At 39.4% G+C, this 24,180-nt stretch overlaps 1 protein-coding gene across 1 annotated transcript in view; it reads right to left on the reverse strand.

Annotated features, from left to right (window-relative positions):
* The window catches only part of DARS (aspartyl-tRNA synthetase), a 68,835-nt gene that overhangs the window by 9,201 nt on the left and 35,454 nt on the right, over window positions 1–24,180 (reverse strand). The window contains exons 5-10 of the mRNA XM_024198800.3: window positions 21,802–21,904; window positions 20,333–20,413; window positions 19,559–19,618; window positions 3,895–4,006; window positions 1,890–2,024; window positions 779–926 (exon numbers count right to left, since the gene is read on the reverse strand). Of these exons, the coding sequence (XP_024054568.1) occupies window positions 779–926; window positions 1,890–2,024; window positions 3,895–4,006; window positions 19,559–19,618; window positions 20,333–20,413; window positions 21,802–21,904 (639 nt within the window). The remainder of the gene's footprint in view (window positions 1–778; window positions 927–1,889; window positions 2,025–3,894; window positions 4,007–19,558; window positions 19,619–20,332; window positions 20,414–21,801; window positions 21,905–24,180) is intronic.

Here is a 24,180-nt window from a genome sequence, read left to right on the forward strand (position 1 = left end):
GGGGGGGGGGGGGGGGGGGGGGGGGGGGGGGGGGGGGGGCTGCGCACTCCGGTGGATCAAAGCAAGTTTGATATAACGTGGTCTCACCTATAACACGGTAAGATTTTTTTGGCTCCCCGAGGACAGCATTATATCGAGGTAGAGGTGTATTACATAAATCAATCATCATAAAAACACAGATTTCCTTTTGGTCGGGTAATAGAATCTGTGTTTGTGGCAGCAAGATACTGTATAATTTGTAAATGGATGTTAGATTTCCTCCCAGAACTTGATGAACTAGATTTGTCATGTGAGGTATGTGGCAAAAAATGGAAAATACTGTTGTTGTTGGCTTTCATAGCAGATAATGCTGACTACTACAATAAATAGGATTCTAACAAAATTTCTGTAAGAGCAAATATACAGCTCAATATCAAAATAAGGACAAAGAGTTTGTATGTGCACAAGAGTAAGGACATTTAAATTTGAGGACAGATCATTTCTGTTAGGAGGCCATTCCAACAGAAGAACAGTGAGTTTTCTTAATGCACTCTGTCATACCCTAGGAATTACAGCCCTGGGTAGAAAAAGATCATTTCTTCAGTGAATTCCAAAATCTAAGATGCACAGGGAAAGTCAAGCAGAGTAAGAGCCTTAATTCTGAAGCTCTCTCGGTATAAATTAGGTTCCTAGCAGTTATTGGATAGAGTGAGGATGGAGCGCCCACTACTTTCCTGCAAGGACCCTAGAGATCTCAAGCAGATGAAGCTGTCCACAGACTGAAAAACGCTCTATTTACCTTTCTTGAAGTCCCTTGAATATCTGTACTAAGGTGTCCGCAATCTCATCAACCACTTCATGATAGTGGTAATTAAAAGCCATTTCAATATCCAGACCAACAAACTCAGTTAGGTGTCTGTGTGTATTGGAGTCCTCAGCTCTAAACACTGTAAAATTAGAGTACAAATTCTAAATGACCTTGTATCCTAAAGGAAATGACTACAATAATATTTGATTTACAAAAAATAACTCAATCAATCACATCATGTCTAGCATCCATCATGCATTACTGTATGTGAGCATGACAATTCCTCTTACCTAAAACCACACACAACTCGTCCTGTAGAGATGGGCTATCCCCTGAGCTTAATTTTGCTAATGAGCAAGACTTATTTGGTACCTTTAGAAATCTTTAGTTCTCTTACTTTAGAAGTTGTTCTGCCAATTTAAAAATAAATCACTAGTTACCAGCTTTAAAGTTCTGACAAAGATATATGTTAGTGGTCAGCGGACGCTATTTCTATTTTTCAAAAGCTTTTGAGGAAAGGGAGATTGGAAATTAAGGACTAGGGTTCTTTGCTCTCAATCCAATTTACATTGGGGGTGTTGTTTAAATGAAGTTGTTTGTAGACATACAACACAGGATGGGTGCATTTTAGGAATTAAAATAAATTTAAAGAATGTAAAAAACTAAGCATATTTTTAACTGCTTGGTATTGGACAAGTAAAGCATGTTCATCAAGAATCATCAGCTTCTGGCATCACAGAGTTAGTAGATGCTTTGCTAGCTTGTTTTAGCTCATCACTGAATTAAACTTCCATTCCAGTCCTCACTCTTTTTCATCCAAGAGCCTGGAATATTACATAGCAACATCGGCTAGAGAACACCAGTGCTTTCTATCAGCGCGTCTGACTTGAGCATTGCACTTTTATTCTACCAGCTTACCCCTTAAACATGGTCATTATGTCAGTCCAATTAGTAGCCCTTCCTTGAAACTTTTGTTCAGTATGTAGAGAAGAAGCGAAAGGATTCAAACTTTCAGTGTGTGCACATCATCCCATTTGTCACAGGCTTGCTCTAAGCCATCACTGCAGCATGAAAAACTCTGATAAAACAAAGTTATTCTGACCTGGTCCAATGCAGAAAACCTTTTCAAAGTCAGCACAAATACACATCTGCTTGTACAGTTGTGGAGACTGAGCCAGGTAGGCACTGCTTTTGAAGTAGGATACAGTAAACACATTGGCTCCTCCTTCACTGGGAGCTGAAAAAGCAAATGTTTACAGCAATTAAAATATAAAAACTTACAAAATCCGAGGTTGATCTATTCAAGTACGTTTGGGTTCATATGTAAAGCTTAGGATGAGATATTTCAAAACCAATTAGGGGAATATACATAGAGCAACCATTAATTTCAATGGTAACTGTATGTCTAAATCTTTTACTCAGTTTAGGGGTGTAACATGCTGGGCATAAAAAGTTACCCTGAGAGCGCGAGAGCACGCGCACTTGAGTGCAAAGTCATAAGGAGCCAAGAACTCCTGCATTCTAATACCACAACTGAAACGGACTCCCTTCTGTGCCCTCAGGTGAGTCACTTTACTGTTCTGTTTCTCTGTCTATAAAATGAGAATGATACTTTCCTATCTAGGTAACAAAAGATGTTGTGAGGAATCGTTAGCTAATGTTCTTAAAGAGCTTTGAAGATGAGAGAGTACTATGTAAGTACTGAAAGATTATCCTCTCTTCCACAAAAATGGGCTTCTCTCTTTTACCAATACCCTCTCTCCTCAAATTCATGTGCAAAAATTGTTATGCCATTTGAGTTGCAACACAACCACCCTACCCCCAAAGATCTCAGATTTTCAGCAGCTGTTTTTGCACACTCAGTAGAAATGGCTTAATTTAAGTATACGGTAACGTAATTATTCTTGAGCATGAACCAACAACTTTTGAAATCTTGAAGACTGAAACAGCTAGGATATTTAAATATGAAAATTAGCATAGACTGTACCTACTTTACTTAACGATTTTGCATAAACATAACCTCACTGAAACAAATAGGATCTTTGCACTATTGGTATGCAACACAGTAAGAATGGCACACTTCCTGGAGGGTCATATGCAAAGAGAGACCTTGTGAGCCATTTGTACTACAGCATCATTTCTTATTTTTATAACACAGAGACATCTAACATGAAGGAGGTGAACTGTTGCGTTCAGTGAGATTTTCTGTAGTAAGACAATTGCTTACATATATTAGGTTATAAAAGGCTGCCGTTACAGTCTCAGCTGACAACTGGTTTCATAAAATAAAAGGAGAATTACACTTCTAAGAAAGATGTCTGGGTAAGGCATATCCAAAGAAAGAATACCACCACTAATACTTTGCCCTGATATAGCACCTTCCATCAGAGAATTGCCATACACCTTAGCAACATTACTGATGCCTCGCCATACCCCTGGCAGGCACATACCATCTCCAATTTACAGATGGGAGAAGTGAGGCACTGAACCATTAACTGACTTGCTCAAAGTCACACAGCAAATCAGTGGCAGAGCCAGGAACAGAATCTACATTTCCCAACTCCTAGTCATGTGCGTTAGCCATTAGGCCATGCTTCCATGCAAAGCTATGCTAGCAGCTTCAAATAACCTTATTTTGCTCTCTAAAGATGTGACAACTTGCAATATTTTCTACCACGGAATGATCTTATGTTCAGTATCAAGTGAGAGAAGGCACTTCTGTGGGGAAGCTGCATTTAAGTTAAGTGCATCGGATTTTAGATTGGTGGTACCCAACATTCAAGAGTGTTCAAGTTCAAGAGTTCAATCTTTGTTTAACTTAACAGAATCTTTACATGCCCAGGAGAGACTGCAAGTCAGGTAATAATAATCCTTTCTTGTCAGGAGTACTAACACTAAAAGGTGCAAGCAGTGAGCCAACTACTAACATCTAAGGATAGGAGAACAACAGAACACTGTTTTTTTCTTTCTAGGAGATGCTATTCTAAACTTAAAAGAGTAATTTTTTTTTCTTTTTAACAAGCAATAAATCATTTTTCAGCCCCTCAAATATCAATCCAGTATCGCTGTGCTAAGTAAATGCCATACCACATTAAACCACACCGTACCTGAGATGATTTTGGGAGTCTGAATTTCCACAAACCCCTTGTGAATGAGAGTTTCTCGAAAGAGCTGACAGATACCAGACTGAAGGTGGAAGACAGCTTGACTAGTACAGGTCTATAAGAAAGGAAATAAAATAAATGAATCCTGAATTAGTTTTACTTGTTGAACTTTATTACTTTTGTCATGACCATGAGAATGTTTAAGCACTCTCAGGAGTGCTTATTATCCCATATTCCCAGCGGCCTGAAAAGAGAGCAGTCTGAACTGAGAATTACTGATTCCCTGAAAATAGCAACAGCAAAGGTAACAAGTGAAACCCTTTTACGTCACTTTACAGTGCTTTCAGTTACAAGAAGGCACTAGTGTGAATTTTACACCCTCTTAAAGAACCACTGAGTTGTGAGATACAGCATTCTTCTCCAGTACGATAACACTGTAAAAGCTAAATCTATTAGAAAGCTTTCATTGCACTGAACCAAAACAGATGCAGAAATATTTACTGAATTAGCGTTAAATGAATACAAGATAAAAACAATGACCTTGGTAAAACACATAAGGGAGAAAAGTCAGTTTAGTCCTGTTAAAGAGACCACTGAAATACAGGGCCTTTGGAGTACCTATAGACATCACCCGCCCCCCCCAAATAAGACAAAAGCATTTAAAATTTCCCACATAAATTGGTCACGTAAACTGACTTTTGTTCAGTCTTTCACATGTTTGCTGCAAAATGTAAATCACCTTTTAAAGTGAAAACTTAAAAAAAAACGGTTATAAGAATATTGCTTTTCATATGTGCAACAGTTAACCCACTTGTACATCTAAGTGCACTAAATATTCCTTTAACGCTTTTTGGAGCTTTGGTGTGAAAAAAGTAAGTCAATACTGAAAAATATTTCAATACGTCAACACTGAACCCACACCTGATTTCATGGCGATACAGCATGAAACCTGACAGTTAGTGATCTACAGCTGTATATAAATATATCAGATCTTTCAGATGCTTGCAAGAGCTAACATTTTTTAAAAAAAAAATATGATCTGCGTCATAGCACTGTTTACTTCTTCTTTCTATAATGTATTTGACTTTTCAGTTAGGTGAGGAGAGACTTGTGGTTTTTCACATGACATGCCACCAAACCACATATACCCATAAACCAATCAAAACAAATCACATAATCATCCAAGTTTAGACAGACATGGTACTGAATTACTTGGAAACAAACCTAGTCTCGTCTCCATCAAAAGATGAAAATTTCACTCAACTGAAAAAGCAAAACAGAAAGGTATAAAATATTGTGGCCTGGTAATAAAATGCCAATAAACTCTAAATTATCAGTCTGATTACATATTTTGGTATATGAGTGAGGGAGACTCTTCATAGCTGCTGGAGTTTTCACAGATTGATGTCTTAACCACAACTGTGCTCCCAATACTTTCAGAATGCGGAAACTAAGGTTTTGAACACCAGTTAAGAAATGAGTCCCCTCTACCTTTTTTCAACCCCTGCCCTGCTCAGTTTCCAAAATATACTCACTCCAAGAGGCAGGCACAGATGCCAAGACAACAAATTGACCCCAAGCCTTGTGGGCTTAGGCATTGCAGTATAGAGTGCTGCATCCAGACCATGGGAATGATCCAGAGGATATTTTTCTATTTTGCAATTTAATACTGAAAAGTTGGAAGATATTGTCCACCAGACGATGACCATCCAAGGCACCAAATTTGGGACCTAAATTGTCAGTGCCTTATATCTGACTAGGAAGGCGATATATGCCACTATATGATATGCCACCATCAAAATGCTCACAGAGGCAAGTTCCTAGAGTATTCCTTTTAGGTGGCAGAGTAATAATGCCTCTTCCATATGTGACAAAGTTCCTCCTCTATCTTGGTGGGTCCTGCGCTTATTGGCAGATTTTCCTGCCTCAGAGATTCACCATGTGAGTTGGGGAACAACCCAGAGACCTTCCCCTCTGGAAGAACCCACAGTCCAGGTCAATTGGGAGGTTTGGGGGGAACCCGGGCCCGCCCTCTACTCCGGGTTCCAGCCCAGGGTCCTGTGGACTGCAGCTGTCTATACTGCCTTCTGTAACTGCTGCATGACAGCTACAACTCCCTGGGCTACTTCCCCATGGCCTCCTCCAAACACCTTCCTTATTCTCACCACAGGACCTTCCTCCTGGTGTCTGATAACGCTTGTGCTCCTCAGTCCTCCAGCAGCACATCCTCTCACTCTCAGCTTCTTGCGCCTCTTGCTCCCAGCTCCTCACACTCGCCCCACAAACTGAAGTGAGCTCCTTTTAAAACCCAGGTGCCCTGATTAGCCTGCCTTAATTGATTCTAGCAGCTTCTTCTTAATTGGCTCCAGGTGTCCTAATTAGCCTGCCTGCCTTAACTGGTTCTAGCAGGTTCCTGATTACTCTAGTGCAGCCCCTTCTCTGGTCACTCAGGGAACAGAAAACTACTCATCCAGTGACCAGTATATTTGCCCTCTACCAGACTCCTGTACCCCACTGGTCCGGGTCTGTCACACATGTTTGATGGACTACCACTAATTCTATATGAGAGAGAATTCCTGGGCTACAAAATCATGAAAACGAAAGAAAAAGAAATGGGATTTTGCTATACCTCTTCCTTCCCAATCTGAAAGCAATTATTTGTTCTGCAGCCTAAAGCTGTACACAGTAATACAGCCAGCTGAGATCTAACCACTCTCTTTTATTAGTAGTTTCCCCAAGAATTCCTCTTCTATCTCTTTAGCAAGACCGCAGAGCAAAGACCATGGCTTCTTAACCCCACATACAGTACTAAGTTGTCTTTTTTTTTTTTTTTTTTTTTTTTAAAGAGTATTTGTGAAAGTTGTCAGATTGACAGGCCTGGAGATTGATGCTTTTATTTAGTTACATAATGGGTACAGCACAAGCAGTGACAATGCAACTCTCTCCAAAGTGCCTCAATGCTGACCTGATAGGACCACCTCCAAAGGTGAGATGGTAGTTGATTTTCAATGCTCATTCAATCACTGGCTTCTCTGTGGAGACTGCCAACAAGGGTACCTATTTAAAGTCCATTGTGATGTGGAAACCTATTCAGCAGGAATTAGATAGGCCACCAACTCATTTCACACAGGCTGCTAAAGAGCCATCACTACCAATGTAAAACAAATTCAAACTGCTGACCTAGAAGTAAAAAGCTCTGTATCTTATTACCAGTTTCCTGACCCAGCCAGTCCTGACCCAGCCAGTCCTGAACTGAAGATGTGACAGATTATTCCCTGTCAATATGAAGCAACGCTTCTCTCATTTAAACATTTTCACTGCAGTAAAATAAGCCTTAGAACAACACAGATCTAAACTGAACTGGCTAAAGAAAGGAATTCAAGCTGTCACCCTATCCTTAACTATCTCTGCTGATGTATCTAGTATTGTGGGGTTTTACAGTGGTATGTAATGCTGTTACCCAAGTGCTACAATACCTAAGTACAAAAGACCAAATTAAAGATAGTGACAAGCTCTCACTGTGAATTATTTTTATTTTTGCCTTTAAAAAAGTTACACCACCACAATTATTTTTCCAACAACACAAAACCTTCCACTGATATCCTGGCAAATTGCATTGACTGAGTCCATTCCATAGTCTGTGAAGATTCCTCCATGGAATTAAACGGGAAATTGAAACAAAAACATGCTACTTATATGTTATACGCATTGCAGTATTAATGTTCCAAGTAGGTCTTCTGCTTTGGTTTCATATGCTAGCTCATCTGGCCTCTGTCACAAACAATGGAAGAAATACTGCTAACTATTTGAATCCTATGCTTTCTTGGTCATAATCTCTTCCCATTTTTGGCTATCAACTACTATTTTTTGGCCATTTTAATAATACAAAGTAGAATTAAAAATAAGATGCATTTTAAAGATATAATTAAGCTTGTAAATATATAGTGAGCACATTTCAGTCAAAAGATGCTGTCTGTAATTGAGTGACTGTAGCCATACAAAATACCTAGACAGAGAGAAAAATTGTTCCAATGGAACTTAGCACCTTGCAGGACTGAGTTATAAGAGAGTTGCAATTTGAGCTCAGAGGTGCAGAGCCAGGAACTATGAGTAAAGCTAAGATTTTGTTATGGATATTGTTAGTAAAAGTCACGGACAGGTCACAGGCAATAAAGAAAAATTCACAGAAGCCTGTGCCCTGTCCCTGACTTTTACTAACAATATCCATGATAAAATGGGAAGGGGCTGGGCAGCTGTGGGGTAGCTAAAAGCTCCAAGGCACCCACCAACCATGGGGGCGCAGAGCTCCAGGGTCCCCCTGCCCCACATGGTGGCAGGGAGCTGCAGGGTCCCCCTGCCCCATCCCCGGTGGTGAGGAGCTGCGGGAATCCCAACAATTGCTGAGAGGTGTTTATGCCCAACCAAACTATTTATTTTTTTTAATGGTGTGCAAAAGGAGTAAGCATTCTTTATATTTATTCTGCAGTGAATGAAAAGTCAGTGCCTATTGCAGGCTCAGAATTATTAGTTTAAAGCATTTGTCACTAACGTGTGAAAAAATATTTTCATCCGGGTAAAAAACAGTTTCTTTGTATTACTAGTGAAGTAGTCAGAACTACCAGTTACTTAAAAGTAGTACTCCGTACATTTAAAATCGGCAACAACACACCAGAAATGGCCTTTGCTTGATATATGTATTAGGAATTTTGACAAATCCAAACTATTCATTACTTTAAAAAAAGATTAATTTTTATATCTTGCTTTTTACAACCTATACCCATTTAAATATACAGAGAAGCAGAAAACAATTCATAAAAGAATTCTGAAGCATTTACTGCTGCTTTCTGCCAGCTATAACTGACTGACTTCTAACTATTACAAGAATCACTAAACAGCAAAATTAAAAAGGGAGAAATAATGCAATTCCTCATTCTCAACATCTAGATAAAGTTTGCAATTTAAAGTTCTTGACAGGCAATAAAATGTGCTTTTAAAAAATGCATCTGGTCTCAATCTCCAAAAAAGGTTTGAAAAACTGTGTTTTATTCAAATGTTAGTGTTATTTTATAGTAGCAATAATAAAATGTGAGTTTAAACTTTGTTTTCAAAATGCCAGAGACCATATTACACTTTCCCTCCCAATAATCTCCATTAGGATAAAAGAAAATACACATCTCCTTCCTCATTCCTGCTTAAGAGTCACTTTCATGAAAACTTACAGCTACTTTCTGCAATGAGGAAATTGAATGCATCATATACTGAAGTCAGGCTTGAAGCCATTGAATATTTTGAAAGAACCGTATTTAGATCAGTGCACACTTGGACTGTCAAATAATTTGTTCAAATGTTTACATTTTACTACAGGTTCCAGGCTTAATGTCTGTACACTGCTCTGAAAAAAAAAAAAAAAACAAAAAAAAACCACTAAAATGTAATTGGTTCTGTGGAGCAGACTTAATGCAGTTCTGCACGGGCACATTGGATGTGTGTGATCAGACCTAACTGCAGAAGCTAAATGCTCTGCGTGATTTGAGCCAAATCTTTCGTTCAAGCAAGACTCCTGTTGAAGTTAATGGGAGTTTTGCCTGAGTAAGGACTCCAGAATTTAGTCCATCATTAAACTATGGTGAACCTGATTTGATTTTCCATTCCCCAGACACTCCAGGAAGCAAAACTCTGAATCTGTCTTTCATCCGTTTATACTCCTCTTTTTATTTAATCGTTCTTGACATACGGCTGTGAAATGCAGGGGTTCAATTCAGACTATTGGGGGGCTCTGTTATTCCTGCCCTGAAACCGTAGCTGCCTAATGCCTTGCTTAAGTAGTTCCTACCTGGGCTGCTCACAAACAGCCTTCCAGCATACAAACCATGTCCTGAGTGTCTATATGTAACTGGAGCCTGCCAGCTATACCCTGGCTCTCACCAGCCTTGATTATTCTGCAGGGTGACCCCAACACACCCCCAGTCCTGGATCTTTGCCCAGAAATGTATGTCCTGTACTGCCCAGCCCACTCTGGGACCATACAAATATATTTAGTTCATTATTCTTTGAGGGAATAATATCACAGAATCACAGAATATCAGGGTTGGAAGGGACCTCAGGAGGTCATCTAGTCCAACCCCCTGCTCAAAGCAGGACCAATCCCCATACAGATTTTTGTCCCAGATCCCTAAATGGCCCCCTCAAGGATTGAACTCACAACCCTGGGTTTAGCAGGCCAATGCTCAAACCACTGAGCTATCCCTCCCCCCTGAGCTATCCCTCCCCCCAATATGTCATCTTATTATCTTAAATAGTTACCCAGACAGTTCAACTTAAATACACTGGATTAGATAAAACAGTACAAGTTTATTAACTACAAAGAGATATACTCAAAATCTAAGTAATGAGGCATAAAATTCGGAAATGGTTATAAGAAATAAAACGCTTACTACTATCTACTTAACAAACTATCTTAGTTGCAAAGCAAACTTCCTCACCACATGCTCCAGCAGATTACTGGCCAAGCTTTCAGGTCAGGACCCCACACTCCCACTCCGAGTCCAACAGCTATTTTCCTTTGTCTACTCTGGTGCAGTGCCAGAGAGAGAAAAGGTGTCTTAGGGTATGTCTACACTACAGGATTAATCCGAATTTAGATAATTCGAATTTGGGAAACAGGTTGTATAAATTCGATTGTGCGCGGCCACACTAAGCACCTTAATTCGGTTTTAAACCACATTAATTCGGTGGTGTGCGGCCACACTACCCCATTAACTTAAACACAGTAATTCGGTGGTGTGCGTCCACACTAACCCTAATTCGAATTAACAAAATCGATTTAGGCTCTACTCCGTTCGTCGAGGTGGAGTACAGAAATCGATTTAAAGAGCCCTTTAATTTCAATTAACTGGCTCTGTAGTGTGGACGGGTGAAGGGTTAATTCGGATTAAGGCAGCTAAATCCGAATTAAAGTCCTAGTGTAGACCAGGCCTTAGCGTGTCTGCCCTTTCTTTTTATAACTCTGTCCCCCACTTTGAGAAGCATTTTCAGCTGGGAGCAAGGCGACAGGCAATCTAGTAAAGAAAGGAAAACCTCACTATTTCTTTGCTAAGAGCCTAGAGGTAGATTTTTGTCCTTGCTCCCTTCCTTGCCAAAGAATGGCCACTTAGCAGGTAATGGTCTATCAGCCTTGTTGACACCTGGCTGAGGTGTCAGCTTGCCCTTTGTCTCTGAGAAATTGATTTAGCCACTCCCCAGACTTATCTGGAAAACATGTTCATAACTTTACATATAATGTTGCTATGTGCATTTTGGCATGATATTATTGATCAACAATTTATGAATTTTTAAATGATACCTCACAAGGCATATCTTGTACATATTATTACAATAGTGTGTAGTTTCTGAACACAGGGGTATATTCTGTCAATGGGCCTTTTGTTTTAACAGTTTTGGCCATCATATTTATGAAAACAAAAAGGCACATATGTCTCTGAATAGCACATTTAAGTGCAAGCATACAAGAGAGGTAGTGGGATGAAAAGGCAGGAGTAGTGTACCAAATGTTGATTCAATATTTTGAATCCTATAATGGTAACGCAAAATTGATACCTTTTGTATCAGTCCAATCTGGGATATATTGTTTCTCAATTCACCTCCCACTAGCCTCTCAAATGAATTTTATTTATAGTGCTCAGAGCAGCTCATGGCTGTCTATGAAAGTGGATATTTTAGAAAGCAATGCCAGAACCTGAAGCTTTTAAATGATTTTCTTCCCTGATACACACCACAATTTTAAAATGACAAAAGTGGCAATGCTGACATTTACAGAAAGCCAAGGATCACAATTTAAAAATAGTACCTAAGTTTACTGTTATCAAGGTCCTTTGCTACCTGTCCTGTTGCAGAGTCCATTTTGCCCTACACAGCATTTCCTGTTAATTTGTAAGAGACAGTGCTTCATGGGATAATGTGCATGCTGAGTGCAGAATGTCAGACAGACCACCAGAGGTAGCAGAAAGGAACTCAACTTTTTTTTTTTTTTAAATTGTGTTGTCTAATCTTTCAAACCTCTTTTCCTGAACTAGACAAATGGTTTAAGTATGAAACTGCCACATAGGGCTTTTGTTTTTTAAATAGAAAGACCCTGACCTCCTGGTTAACCTAAACTTCCTTTTTGCTGAACATAGAGAAGAGATATTGTCAGCATCAGATTCATTGAGTTTTCTCTTATTACCTGTGACCCATGAATGAAGGGAAGCCAAGGGAGGAGGAGCAGAGGCAGTGGTTATAAAGAGTCCTGGGACTGAAGATATCTCCCCCAGCTGTAGATTTTTCTCATAGTCACTAGATCACATCTGAGATTAAGGCCTAGCAGAATACCACTTAGATGATATGGTCGCTTAATCCTCCAAAGTAATTTCCCCCACACTCATATCTTTGTTCCCTAAGTAGCCTGGGCTGAACTTCTATTCATTTTGCTTACGTATCAGATGTTTCATCCCCATCCACTCTTTAAAAGAATCTTAAAAACCAAATGTTCATCCCTAGACTTCCATAAATGTAAAACAAACAATCATTTGAAATGTAAAAGGTCTAGGTGGTAATCTTAGTCTATTTATCCAGTGCACAATTGTTCTATACAATGTTTTCTACTGCCCAGTGTATTTTCAATTGCATCTAGGAATGTTTTTTTGCCATTTAATTTAGGAGACTATTCCTTACTACGATATGACCGTCAATATATTTTTCTCACAATATTTATCTTAAAATTTCTCTTCTGTAATTCTCTCTCATTATTCCTAATTATGCCTCTTGTATCATACCATGTCTCTCTCCTTGAATTTTGTATTCTTCAAAATATATACATTTCTGCCCTGCTTTCCTACTGACCATATCTACTCTGGGGTTAATATGTGGTTCTAAACACAGTTCAGAATAAGTTCAGGCTAATCTGTTTTAGCATACCATTGTGGATGAGGCCAAACTGAGTTTGGAAACCACATTTCCCTAATCTAGAACATAGTTTCTAGACCAGGGATCAGCAACCTTTGGCATGTGCCCCATCAGGGAAAGCCACTGGCGGGCCGGAACAGTTTGTTTACCTGCAGAGTCCGGAGGTTCGGCCAATCGCAGCTCCCACTGGCCGCGGTTCGCCGTTCCAGGCCAATGGGGGCTGCGGGAAGAGGTGGCCCAGCCTGCGCTGCTTCCTGCAGCCCCCATTGGCCTGGAACGGCGAACCGTGGCCAGTGGGAGCTGCGATAGGCCAGACCTGCAGACGCTGCAGGTAAACAAACCGTCCCGGCCCACCAGCGGCTTTCCCTGACGAGCCGCTAGGGTGACCAGATGACAAGAACAAAATATTGGGGCCACCGCAGCAAAAAAAAGGGGGGGGGGGCAGGGCAAAATATCGGGACAAATGGCGTCCAGACCATACAGCGGTCGGGACGCGGGATAAAGAACTAAATATCGGGACAGTCCCAATTGTATCAGGACGTCTGGTCACCCTATGGGCCACGTGCCAAAGGTTACCAACCCCTGTTCTAGACTCTGTTTAAGTGTCATTTGGCTCCAGCCACACTGGCTGCTTAAATTGTGTTTAAAATGAGGTCACCTGAGCTAATATAAAATAAATGTAGTTACATGGTCAGCAAACACAGTTTTAGATCTGGTGTAAGGACTATTTAGTTGTGGTCTAGCCAAGTTGTATGTATTTAGTTCTTTCAGTCTTTCCTAATAAACCAACAACTCCAGTTCCCTAATGATTTTTGTTGCTCATCTCTGAATTATCCCATTCCTCTACATTTTTCTAATAATGAGGTACCCAGAACTAAATACTGTATTCTTGGTGTGATCTCACCACGCCCTCATGGGGTGGGATTATGATTGTTAGCAAAATAATCCTAATGAAGATACATTTCCTGTCATTGCTATCAATGGTTCAGATTCATCAATAGGAGCAACAGTGGGACAGCTAGTGCAGAAAGGGCTTTAGCTGACTCCTAGCATTTTAAGCACCTTGCCATCTAAACCCTACTCAGACCACATCTACATGAACGGAGCTCTTGAAACTCTGGTGGCTGCCTGGAGTCCTGTCTATTCTAGCACTCCCAGTACTGCTACCACCAGAGAAACCAAACCATTGAGAGCAATGATAAAATGTTTTAGGGTAAGTTGCTTAGTACAGACAAGGCCTATTGGTCTCTCTGCTCTGTGATGGGATTCCTCTACATAAAATCATATCCCCATACATAAACACACACTGATAGACAAAAAGTCACCAGAGTGCGGGAAACTCTCTCTTCCACTCTCTCTCTCTCTCTCTCTCTCTGTGTGTTTTGGAATAAAAATTCAGGGTCAGGTTCATGCATAGCCAGTTTGGTGTCCTCTAGTGTAAAGCGAAGCTCCTGCAGAACACTGAAAGCCAGCTTATGAATAGACATGAGCATGACTCAGTGTTTTTGTTCAGTTGCCATTTTGCTTACAACTACTCAGGAACAGTCAGAAAGGTGACAGAGTAGAGAGAAACTGCCCAAGTGTTAGGTGAAAGAAGGCCAAATAAGCACCTAACTTCAGTCAACTGGAAGTTGGGGCCAGGTTGCTGACTACAGGAAGGGGTGTCGGTGGAGAAGAGATCAAAATTTAACCTTTGACCCTTGTGAGAATTCACTAAGAAATTAAACAATCTTACTAGATTTCAGCTACTCTTCTGAGCGACACTCTTGAGACATGCATTTAATATGCACCAACTCCATCTCTCCCTTTACATCACCACCAATTCTTCTTAACTAGCAGGGGAAAGGGAAAAACATGGCTTCTGTTAAAGACAGAGGTGGGATTTGGGAAGCAGTCAGATGGAAATTGGGGGACCAAGAGTTTTTGTGGCATTTGGGGAATTGACAATAGTGAGGACATCTGAGGTGGAAAGAGACGCAGGAGAGTCCATCCTCCTGAAGATCACTAGTTGCATATAATGGACATTAAGACAAGAAAATTGTCTAAGGTGACAGGTTGGTAGGATCTTCCCTAGAATTTCCCCTAGAGTTTTGAAGAATTTAACAGGCCTGTAAACTAGAGACAAGTGAGATCACAGTTACTCCACACTATCTTAGCCTCGCCTCATCTCTTTCGTCTCTGTCCCTTATGTTTGTTTTGGCATTACAGCTTTCCTGGTTTCTCTCTCACTGTGTAAGTCTGCTACAAGTTTTTTCTCCTCAGATGCATTAGCTTGCATTATGGCCAAGTCTAATCTCAATTTGTTATTTCCTGCCAATATTTCTAACTTTAGGTCCCTCCATATTATTTCTCTGTCCTCCTCGAAGTTCACAGCCATTTCCAGTATCTCTAGTGGATTTCATTAGCATGCTGCTTCGCCCCTCTGCCAGATCATCAAAGATATTAAATAAAAATGGACTCCACAGTACTCCACCAGACTTCTGCTTGCAATTTCACACACTGCCTTTACCACTACCTTTTTTTTTTAATGTTCTTTCAATCAACGTTCACATGACAGCATTAGTTCACAAGTAACCTAGTTTTCTGAGTAAGATTCTGAGACCCTACCAAATGCTTTATTAAAATATGATACTGATGAAGGGACTAGTTCAATGAGATGCTGCTGAGTACCTCCAGAGGAGAGAGAGAGAGTGGAGGGTGCTCAGCATCCTACAGTAATTAATCTTGCTGCAAATAAAAATTTCTGTGATAATAATCCAAATTAATCTTAGTTGCTGAGAAGAGGAGATCCGGTGTTCATACAAATCTCCAATTAACTTGATACCAGCACTTTTCAATGAAATGAATGACCACTGATTGTTGGCTTTCCATTCTCTCACATTTGTTTATTGAGAACCTGTGTCATTATTACTTATTACATTAACAGCTCCAAAGAGGGTGCTGCACATCTCCCAACACAGATAAAAAGACACTATCCTTACCCTGAGGAGTTCACACAAATAGAATTTCAGTGGGGAATCTGGGAAAATAAAAAGGAGGAGCAGTGAAGGAAGAACAGGGCCATATCAATAGATCACACTGTTACTGAGGGCTGGTCCACACTACCGGCCTGATTCGGCGGGTAGAGATCGATCTTCTGGGATCGATTTATCGCATCTCATCTGGACGCGATAGATTGATCCCAGAAGCGCTCCCCCGTTGACTGCGGAACTCCTGCTCGCCGAGAGGAGGAAGCGCTGTCGACGGGGGAGCCTGCCTGCGCCGCGTGGACCCGAAGTAAGTAAATTTAGTTCGATCTAGGAAACATCGACTTCAGCTACGCTATTCTTGTAGCTGAAGTTGCGTTTCCTAGATCGATCCCCCGCCCCATTGTGGACCTGCCTTTAGTAAAGGCAAATGCATGATGTGCAGCAGAAGGGTGGTTGTGTTTTGTTAAAGAGAGGTTAATAAAACAGGTAGGTGGTTTAGCCAGTCAATTTCTTAAAGCTGACATAGTAGTAGTAGGTATTTGGGAGGAATCTGAATTGTCAGAGGACAGCGGCTCTGTAGATTAGCTTGGGAAAGGTGTTTTATGTGTGGGAAGAAAGCACAGGTAATGTTGTGGGAAAAGTGGACAAACAGTGTCCTTAGGATGGCATTGCTACCTAATATAATGCTGCATGTGAGACATGTATTATAGTACCTAAATTATTCATCAAATTATGTGCCATATTCAAGGCTTCCGTCTTATATTTCAAAATTGAGGTCTTATTAAGCTTCTTGGGTTCAAAACACTATATTTGAAAGGAATGGTATTTTTTTACATTCTCTGAGTTTTCCCTATTTAGTCATCTTGGTATTTCATTAATATCCTAGCTGTACATGGCCATTTTCCAGATCCTAAATATTCACCTCCAAACTATTATTGCTCACCATTTTGTGATTTTCAGGAAGTGCCGGTACAATATCTAATTCCTGCTTTATTATTATTTATCTGTATACATGTAAATAAAGATCCCTCCCACACTCCCAAAACTGAAAAATAAGTTAATAGTTTTTCCTCTGGTTAGGAAACAGAGCTCTCATCAAGACCATTGCCACTGCTGCTTTGTGGATCAGTCAAAGACTGCTTCATCACCCCTTAAACTTTAATCTCACAATTTTTTTTTGGTTACATAACTGCACCAAAAAACAAAACTATGTAAAACTTCGGAGCCTACAAGTCCACTCAGTCCTACTTCTTGTTCAGCCAATCGCTAAGACAAACAAGTTTGTTTACATTTACAGGAGATAATGCTGTCCTCTTCTTGTTTACAATGTCACCAGAAAGTGAGAACAGGCATTTGCCTGGCACTTTTGTAGTCAGCATTGCAAGGTATTTACATGCCAGATATGCTAAACATTAGTATGTCCCTTCATGCTTCAGCCACCATTCCAGAGGACATGCTTCCATGCTGATGACGCTCGTTTAAAAAAAAAATGTGTTAATTGAATTTGTGACTCAACTCTTTGGGGGAGAATTGTACGTCCCCTGCTCTGTTTTACCTGCATTCTGCCATATATTTCATGTTATGGCAGTCTCGGATGATGACCCAGCACATCTTGTTCATTTTAAGAACACGTTCACTGCAGATTTGACAAAAAGCAAAGAAGGTACCAATGTGAGATTTCTAAAGATAGCTAAAGCACTTGACCCAAGATTTAAGAATCTGAAGTGCCTTCCAAAATCTGATCGGGACAGGTGTAGAGCATGCTTTCAGAAGTCTAAAAGAGCAACACTCCGATGCGGAAACTACAGAACCCGAACTACCAAAAGAGAAAACCAGCCTTCTGCTAGTGGCATATGACTCAGATAATGAAAATGAACATGCGTCAGTCCGCACTGTTTTGGATTGTTATCAAGCAGAACCCGTCATCAGCATGGATGCATGTCCCCTGGAATGGTGGTTGAAGCATGAAGGGACATATGAATCTTTAGCGCATCTGGCATGTAAATATCTTGCGATGCCTGCTACAACAGTGCCATGAGAATGCCTGTTCTCACTTTCAGGTGATATTGTAAACAAGAAATGGTCAGCATTATCTCCTGCAAATGTAAACAAACTTGTTTGTCTGAGCGACTGGCTGAACAAGAAGTAGGACTGAGTAGACTTGCAAGCTCTAAAATTTTACATTGTTTTATTTTTGAATGCAGTTTTTTTGTACATAATTCTATATTTGTAAATTCAACTTTCATGATAAAGAGATTGCATTACAGTACTTGTATTGGGTGAATTGAAAAATATTATTTCTTGTCTTTTTACAGTGCATACACTTGTAATCAAAATAAATATAGTGAGCACTGTACACTTTGTATCCTGTGTTGTAACTGAAATCAATATATTTGAAAATGTAGAAAACATCCAAAAATATTTAAATAAATGGTATTCAAATTATTAACAGTGCGATTAATTGCGATTAATTTTTTAAAATCACATGATTAATCACGATTAATATTTTTGATCGCTTGACAGCCCTACTTATCATTTTATTATCTTCTAGATGTTTGCAAATTGATTGCTTAATTATTTGCTCCATTATCTTTCCGGGTACAGAAGTTAAGTTGACTGGTCTGTAATTTCCTAGATTGTCCTTATTTCCCTTTTTATAGATTTGCCCTTTTCCAGTCTTCTGGAATGTCTCCCGTCTTCCATGATTTTTCAAAGATAATTCCTGATGGCTCAGATTTCTCCTCAGTCAGCTCCTTGAGTATTCTAGGATGCATTTCATCAGGCCCTGCTTGAAGACATCTAATTTGTCTACATAATTTTTAACTTGTTCTTTCCCTATTTTAGCCTCTTCTGATCCAACCTCATTTTCACTGGCATTAACTATGTTAGACGTCCAATCAACACCAACCTTCTTGGTGAAAACCGAAACAAAAAGGTCATTAAGCACCTCTGCCATTTCCACATTTTCTGTTATTGTTTTTCCCCCTTCCTGGTGTGTTTGTCCCAAAGACTATAATCTAAATAACTACCATCATTTTTTTTCTTGGACTGTTTGTAAACAAAAGCCATCTGCTCTTTAGAGCAAAACTCTGCATTTGAGTTCTGTTTGAATTTAAAGATTTCTTAATAATTTTTACATGGGATCCTGGTCATTTAAATGATGTTACAAACAGGAATGACAATTGCTCTGAAGGAGCACTGATGAATATATAGTATAATTCTTAGAGGTTTGTGATTCTTCTATTCCCACTATGGCTGCCCATGCTTTTCAGACATATACAATTGAGGATTAGTTCCACAATGGATCTAACCTTTCATAGATCCATTGTGGAACTTGAATTCAAATCTTGACCAAAAACTCAAATTAAAATGAGCTCACTGAGCCACATACATCTCTGACTTACATCCCAAAATGCTTTCGAGTCCTTATTTTGTCATCCAGTATCTCTCTCCTGTATTCATCGAGTACTTTCTTACCTGAATCCTTGGAATTCTATGTCAATCAGATATCTAAGAGGACATGGACACTGTTTAAAATCCATGTACCTTTATATCATGAAACACTGAAATCTTGGTGGGATTTCAATTCAAGTGCATGTTTAGCACAATTATTACTAGTGCAATAGTTTTTTCCCCAATGTTATTTATAATGATCAGTTAACATGAGCTCAAAACAATTAACTTAAATCCTGGGGTTCTCATGGATATTCAAGCTCTAATTTGCTGCAGTTAACCATGTAACATAACCAGTTCCTTACCCTCAGATCAATTACTCTGTTGTCCAGCCGTGTATCTTGGTTTACAGTAGCTCTTCCTTCCTAAACAGTTGTACAAAAAGTATGTAATGAAAACATACACACAAAGAAATACATTCCATAGAGTGAAACACACTTTGGTTATAAAGCATTTGCAGTATTTGCAAATCCAGTTGGAGGACTTCTAATACTATTTTGAGGGGCTTAGTAGAACAATCCAAACAAGAATTGTGCTAGATTCTCTATCTCTGGCAATTTTTTAATCAAGATTCTTTTTTTTTTTTTTTTTTAATTATATGTTCTAGTTCAAAAGCAATTATTTTGGGGAACTTCCATGGCCTGTGTTATACAGGAGGTGAGATTAGATGATCACAATGTTCCCTTCTGGCCTTGCAATCTATGACCAGTTCTTTGTTCCCCCAGTGTGATCACGAGTGTTCAAGATGTGGCCTTTCACAATGGATACAACGCATAAACTAGCCTCGAGGGCTGCCAAAAGCCTGAAACATGCACAAGTACTTGTTTCAGAAAGTGGTCCTGTAACACTAATTGGTACAACAGAACAGTATCTGCAAATTATGCAGCTCTGACTACCCACTGTACCACAGCAAGTATCACATAGATGAGAATGTTTCAGGGAACACACAATCTGGATGTAAAGGAAGTTAAATAAAAGTCAAAAAGCAAAAATCACTGCATTAAGAAGTGTTTTCATGTTTTTGCTCAACTACAAATACAATGAAAATTCACAGGTGTGTTAGGGACAAAAGTTTTCACCTCCTCTCCTTCCACCTCAGCTCGAACGGCATCATCCAGCTGCAAAGGCAGTCGGGGCTCAGCCAAACTGATCACATAGATCTGAAAGTGAGACAGTAACAGAAATAGCATAAAACCCAGCTCAAAACAAAAGGGTGATTTACAAAAAGGTATTTCTGGCATAAACATGAAACACTGTTTGCATAAATCGTTAACTGGAAGCGTGCGAATTTACTCAAAAAGTCAAAAGAGGGAGATGTTTATTTGACTTTATTCTCATGGCTGTACTGGGAACACATAGTATCATTTCTTTCCTCCAAAAAAAAACAGGAAACAATTAATTTTATATCTTTTTTGGAATAAGCACATCAAGGAGAGAGAGCCTGAAGGTGCCAGCCTAATGATTCATAACTGGGCTTTTGGAACCTGAGAGATCACATCAGTCCTTTTCCCTTCTGAGGAAGATAAACAGAAGTCCATGTGGATACTTATTAAAGTATTATTATATTGGCAATATGGTAGTGGCTAGAGGCCCTGATTAGGAGCCCATTGGACTAGACACTGCACAAACACAGATTAAGACAGTCCCTTAGCTTACTCTCTAAATGTACGGTAAGACATGTATGGACACTTTCATAAGAACCCACAGCCTGCCTGATTTGCATGATTATTAAAACAAATTTCATGGAACTTTTAGTAAGTCTAGGGGCTTTCCTCAATATTCTTGGCTAAAATATACCTCCCCACTGCACCTGTGTAATGTATTATACATTGACTGGCTGCTGAACTTTACCCATACAAACTACTAAAATGCAGTCATCCTAGGGGTGTAGTTTGTGAAGTGCTTAAGTGTCCTTTTGGTGAAAGATGCCATATAAATGTTAAATACCAATTCTATCAAACTGCACTTCCCCAGCCTCAATATGCAAATTATGGGGAATTTATGTACTCTCTTAAATGTATTTCACAGAACTTTAGAGGGGACATGTATGATGCATAGCTCCTGTGCATCATAGTGAAGACATATGCATTTTTCTGTACTAAAACAAACTTCTAAAAAAATTCCTGCCTTATGCTTACAAAGAAAGAGGCAGATCTGTATGGACAGAATTTGCTATTGACAAGAATCAGAACTGGAATTAAAAGCCAATCCTAGCTATAAACTGTTCTAGCTATAAACTTCAAAATATGATTCCAAATGAGGATTTATTTATTTATTTATTTTTTAAAAAAGAGTAGATGGAAACCACAAATTCCTAAAATTTCATGAGTGCGTGTGTAAAAAAAAAACCAAACAAAAACCACAAAAGTGCTTCATGTTTACTGTATTAAGCATTTAAGTTTGTTTTAATGCAGTTTACTGTAAGACCAGTCTACAAATCTTATGAACTTTTACTGAAAACATAAATTTGACATTTTTGATAAATTTGTATTAAAAAAGGTGTCAGAAATAATTACCCAGGTGCACTATTTGCTTAAAAACATGTTACCTTTTGAACGTGCAGCTCAACATCTTGCTGAGTACAGCCTCCAATTTTCTGATGCACTTTCCTCACAACGCCTTCAACATCCACAATGCTCTCTTTGTTGATGCTGTCAATAGAGATAGCCAGTTTAATAATTTCATCACACTTTTAAGTACTACTTTGGATATCACCCACCAAGAAAACTACATTTTGTACATAATGCTTGAACAATATAACAGACTAGAGCATTTTAGGTAAAGTCATTGTTTGTTTATATATAAGTATTGAGCTAGCAAGAAGTCTTTGCTAAAAGAAAATTTCCCAGCTGCAATAAATTAACATTGGGGTAGAGGGTTGGGGAGAAAAGGGGTAATAAATACATTTCTTCAACATTTCAGATTTGATTATTACTACTTCTGTCTGTGAATTGCTTTTTCTTTCTCTTTCTTTCTTTCTTTCTTTCTTCAACAAAAAAGAAAAAGGTTGCTCTGTGTACTTGCAACTGAAATGAGGTAGTAACAGATTCCAGAGTCAAACATCTTTTAGGAACAGATTTCAAAGTAGGGTGCACTTTTTGCAGGCTGTGGGGTCTAAAATAGTGGTCCCCCAAATTACAGGAACACTAAGGTGAGAACTAAATCAATCACCTGCAGGTTTGTTTGTTTTTCTGGTGAGCTCAAACAGGAAACTCATTTAAGCTATAACTTAAGATACAAATCCATGTTAATATTATAGTTGTGTGCGTTTACTTTTGGTAAAAAAAAATTAAACTTACACACAGATAGGGAGGCAGATACTAGCCTTCAGAGTCAAAAAGTTGAGGTACTCAAAAGGGACAGAAAAGAAGCTAGTTTGCCAAGGCCACTAAGTGCATTCTTCATCTCTAGACTTCTTGGCCTGCCTTTCGTTGCTTCTGTGATCAGCTTCCCTCTGTTATAGATGATAGATAACATATATTCTTGTGCTATAACTGGCCTATTTTCAGGTACAGGTGAGCTGTGTTAAATGCTTATTTAAATCCAAAGACGCACATCTTAACTTAAATTGTTTGCATTTGTCTATTTTTACTACTGTAATGCCTGCGCCAAGAAAAAAAATATACTCTTTCTTTCCTTCCAATGCCTATCCTAGATTAAATAAACTTGTCTCAGAGAGAAAGGTAGTTTAGATCCTATTGGTCTATATTAATTTCTCTGCCATTTAATTGGAAGAATCATCTCAAATTGCCAGTTCACTTTTTTTCCTAAGGTGTAGGCCAAAGGGTCTGTTTTTATTCTGTTCAGTGCTGGTTCTCATCAGCAATATAACTTAAATCTAACCAGAAGTTTCTGGATCAATATAAGTTGATGGTGTGACGGGTTGGATCACAGAAACCCCCTTAGGAACTGCCAACTGATGTGCCAAGACTACTTCTGCCCCTGCTTTCCCTGCCAGCTTAGGACTCCAGCACCCTGTCTTGTTGAGCCAGACACGCCAGTCTGCTCCAACACAGACCCAGGGTCTGAACCACGTGCCCCAAAGCTGCAGACTTAACTGAAAGCAACTTACAGAAGTGTTCCTGTCTTTAACACTCAGATGCCCAACTCCTAATGGAGTCTAAACCCCAAATAAATCCGTTTTACCCTGTATAAAGCTTATACAGGGTAAACTTAAATTGTTCGCCCTCTATAACACTGATAGAGAGATATGGACAGCTGTTCTCACCCCCACCCCCAGGTATTAATACATACTCTGGGTTAATTAATCAGTAAAAAGTGATTTTATTAAATACAGAAAGTAGGATTCAAGTGGTTCCAAGTAGTGACAGACAGAACAAAATGAATTATCAAGTAAAATAAAATAAAACACATAAATCTAAAGTCTAATACAGTAATAAAACTGAATACAGATAAAATCTCACCCTCAGAGATGTTTCAATAAGTTTCTTTCACAGACTGGACGCCTTCCTAGTCTGGGCACAGTCCTTTCCCCTGGTACAGCCCTTGTCCCAGCTCAGGTGGTAGCTGGGGGATTCCTCATGATGGCTGCCCCCTTTTGTTCTCTTCCACCCATTGATATCTCTTTTGCATAAGGCGGGAATCCTTTGTCCCTCTGGGTTCCCACCCTCTCCTTCTCAATGGAAAAGCACCAGGTTAAAGATGGATTCCAGTTCAGGTGACATGATCACATGTCACTGCAAGACTTCATTACCCACTTGCCAGAAAACATGTATACAGGAAGACTTACCAGTAAAACAGAGCCATCTACAAACAATTGTACTGGTTAATGGGAGTCATCAAGATTCCAAACCACCATTAATGGCCCACACTTTGCATAATTACAATAGGCCCTCAGAGTTATATTTCTCGTTTCAGATACGAGAGGATACATTTATACAAATAGGATGACCACACTCAGTAGATT

This window comes from Terrapene carolina, unplaced genomic scaffold, assembly GCF_002925995.2.
Source record: "Terrapene carolina triunguis isolate 2854851 unplaced genomic scaffold, T_m_triunguis-2.0 Scaffold62, whole genome shotgun sequence".
Lineage (NCBI taxonomy): Eukaryota > Metazoa > Chordata > Testudines > Emydidae > Terrapene > Terrapene triunguis.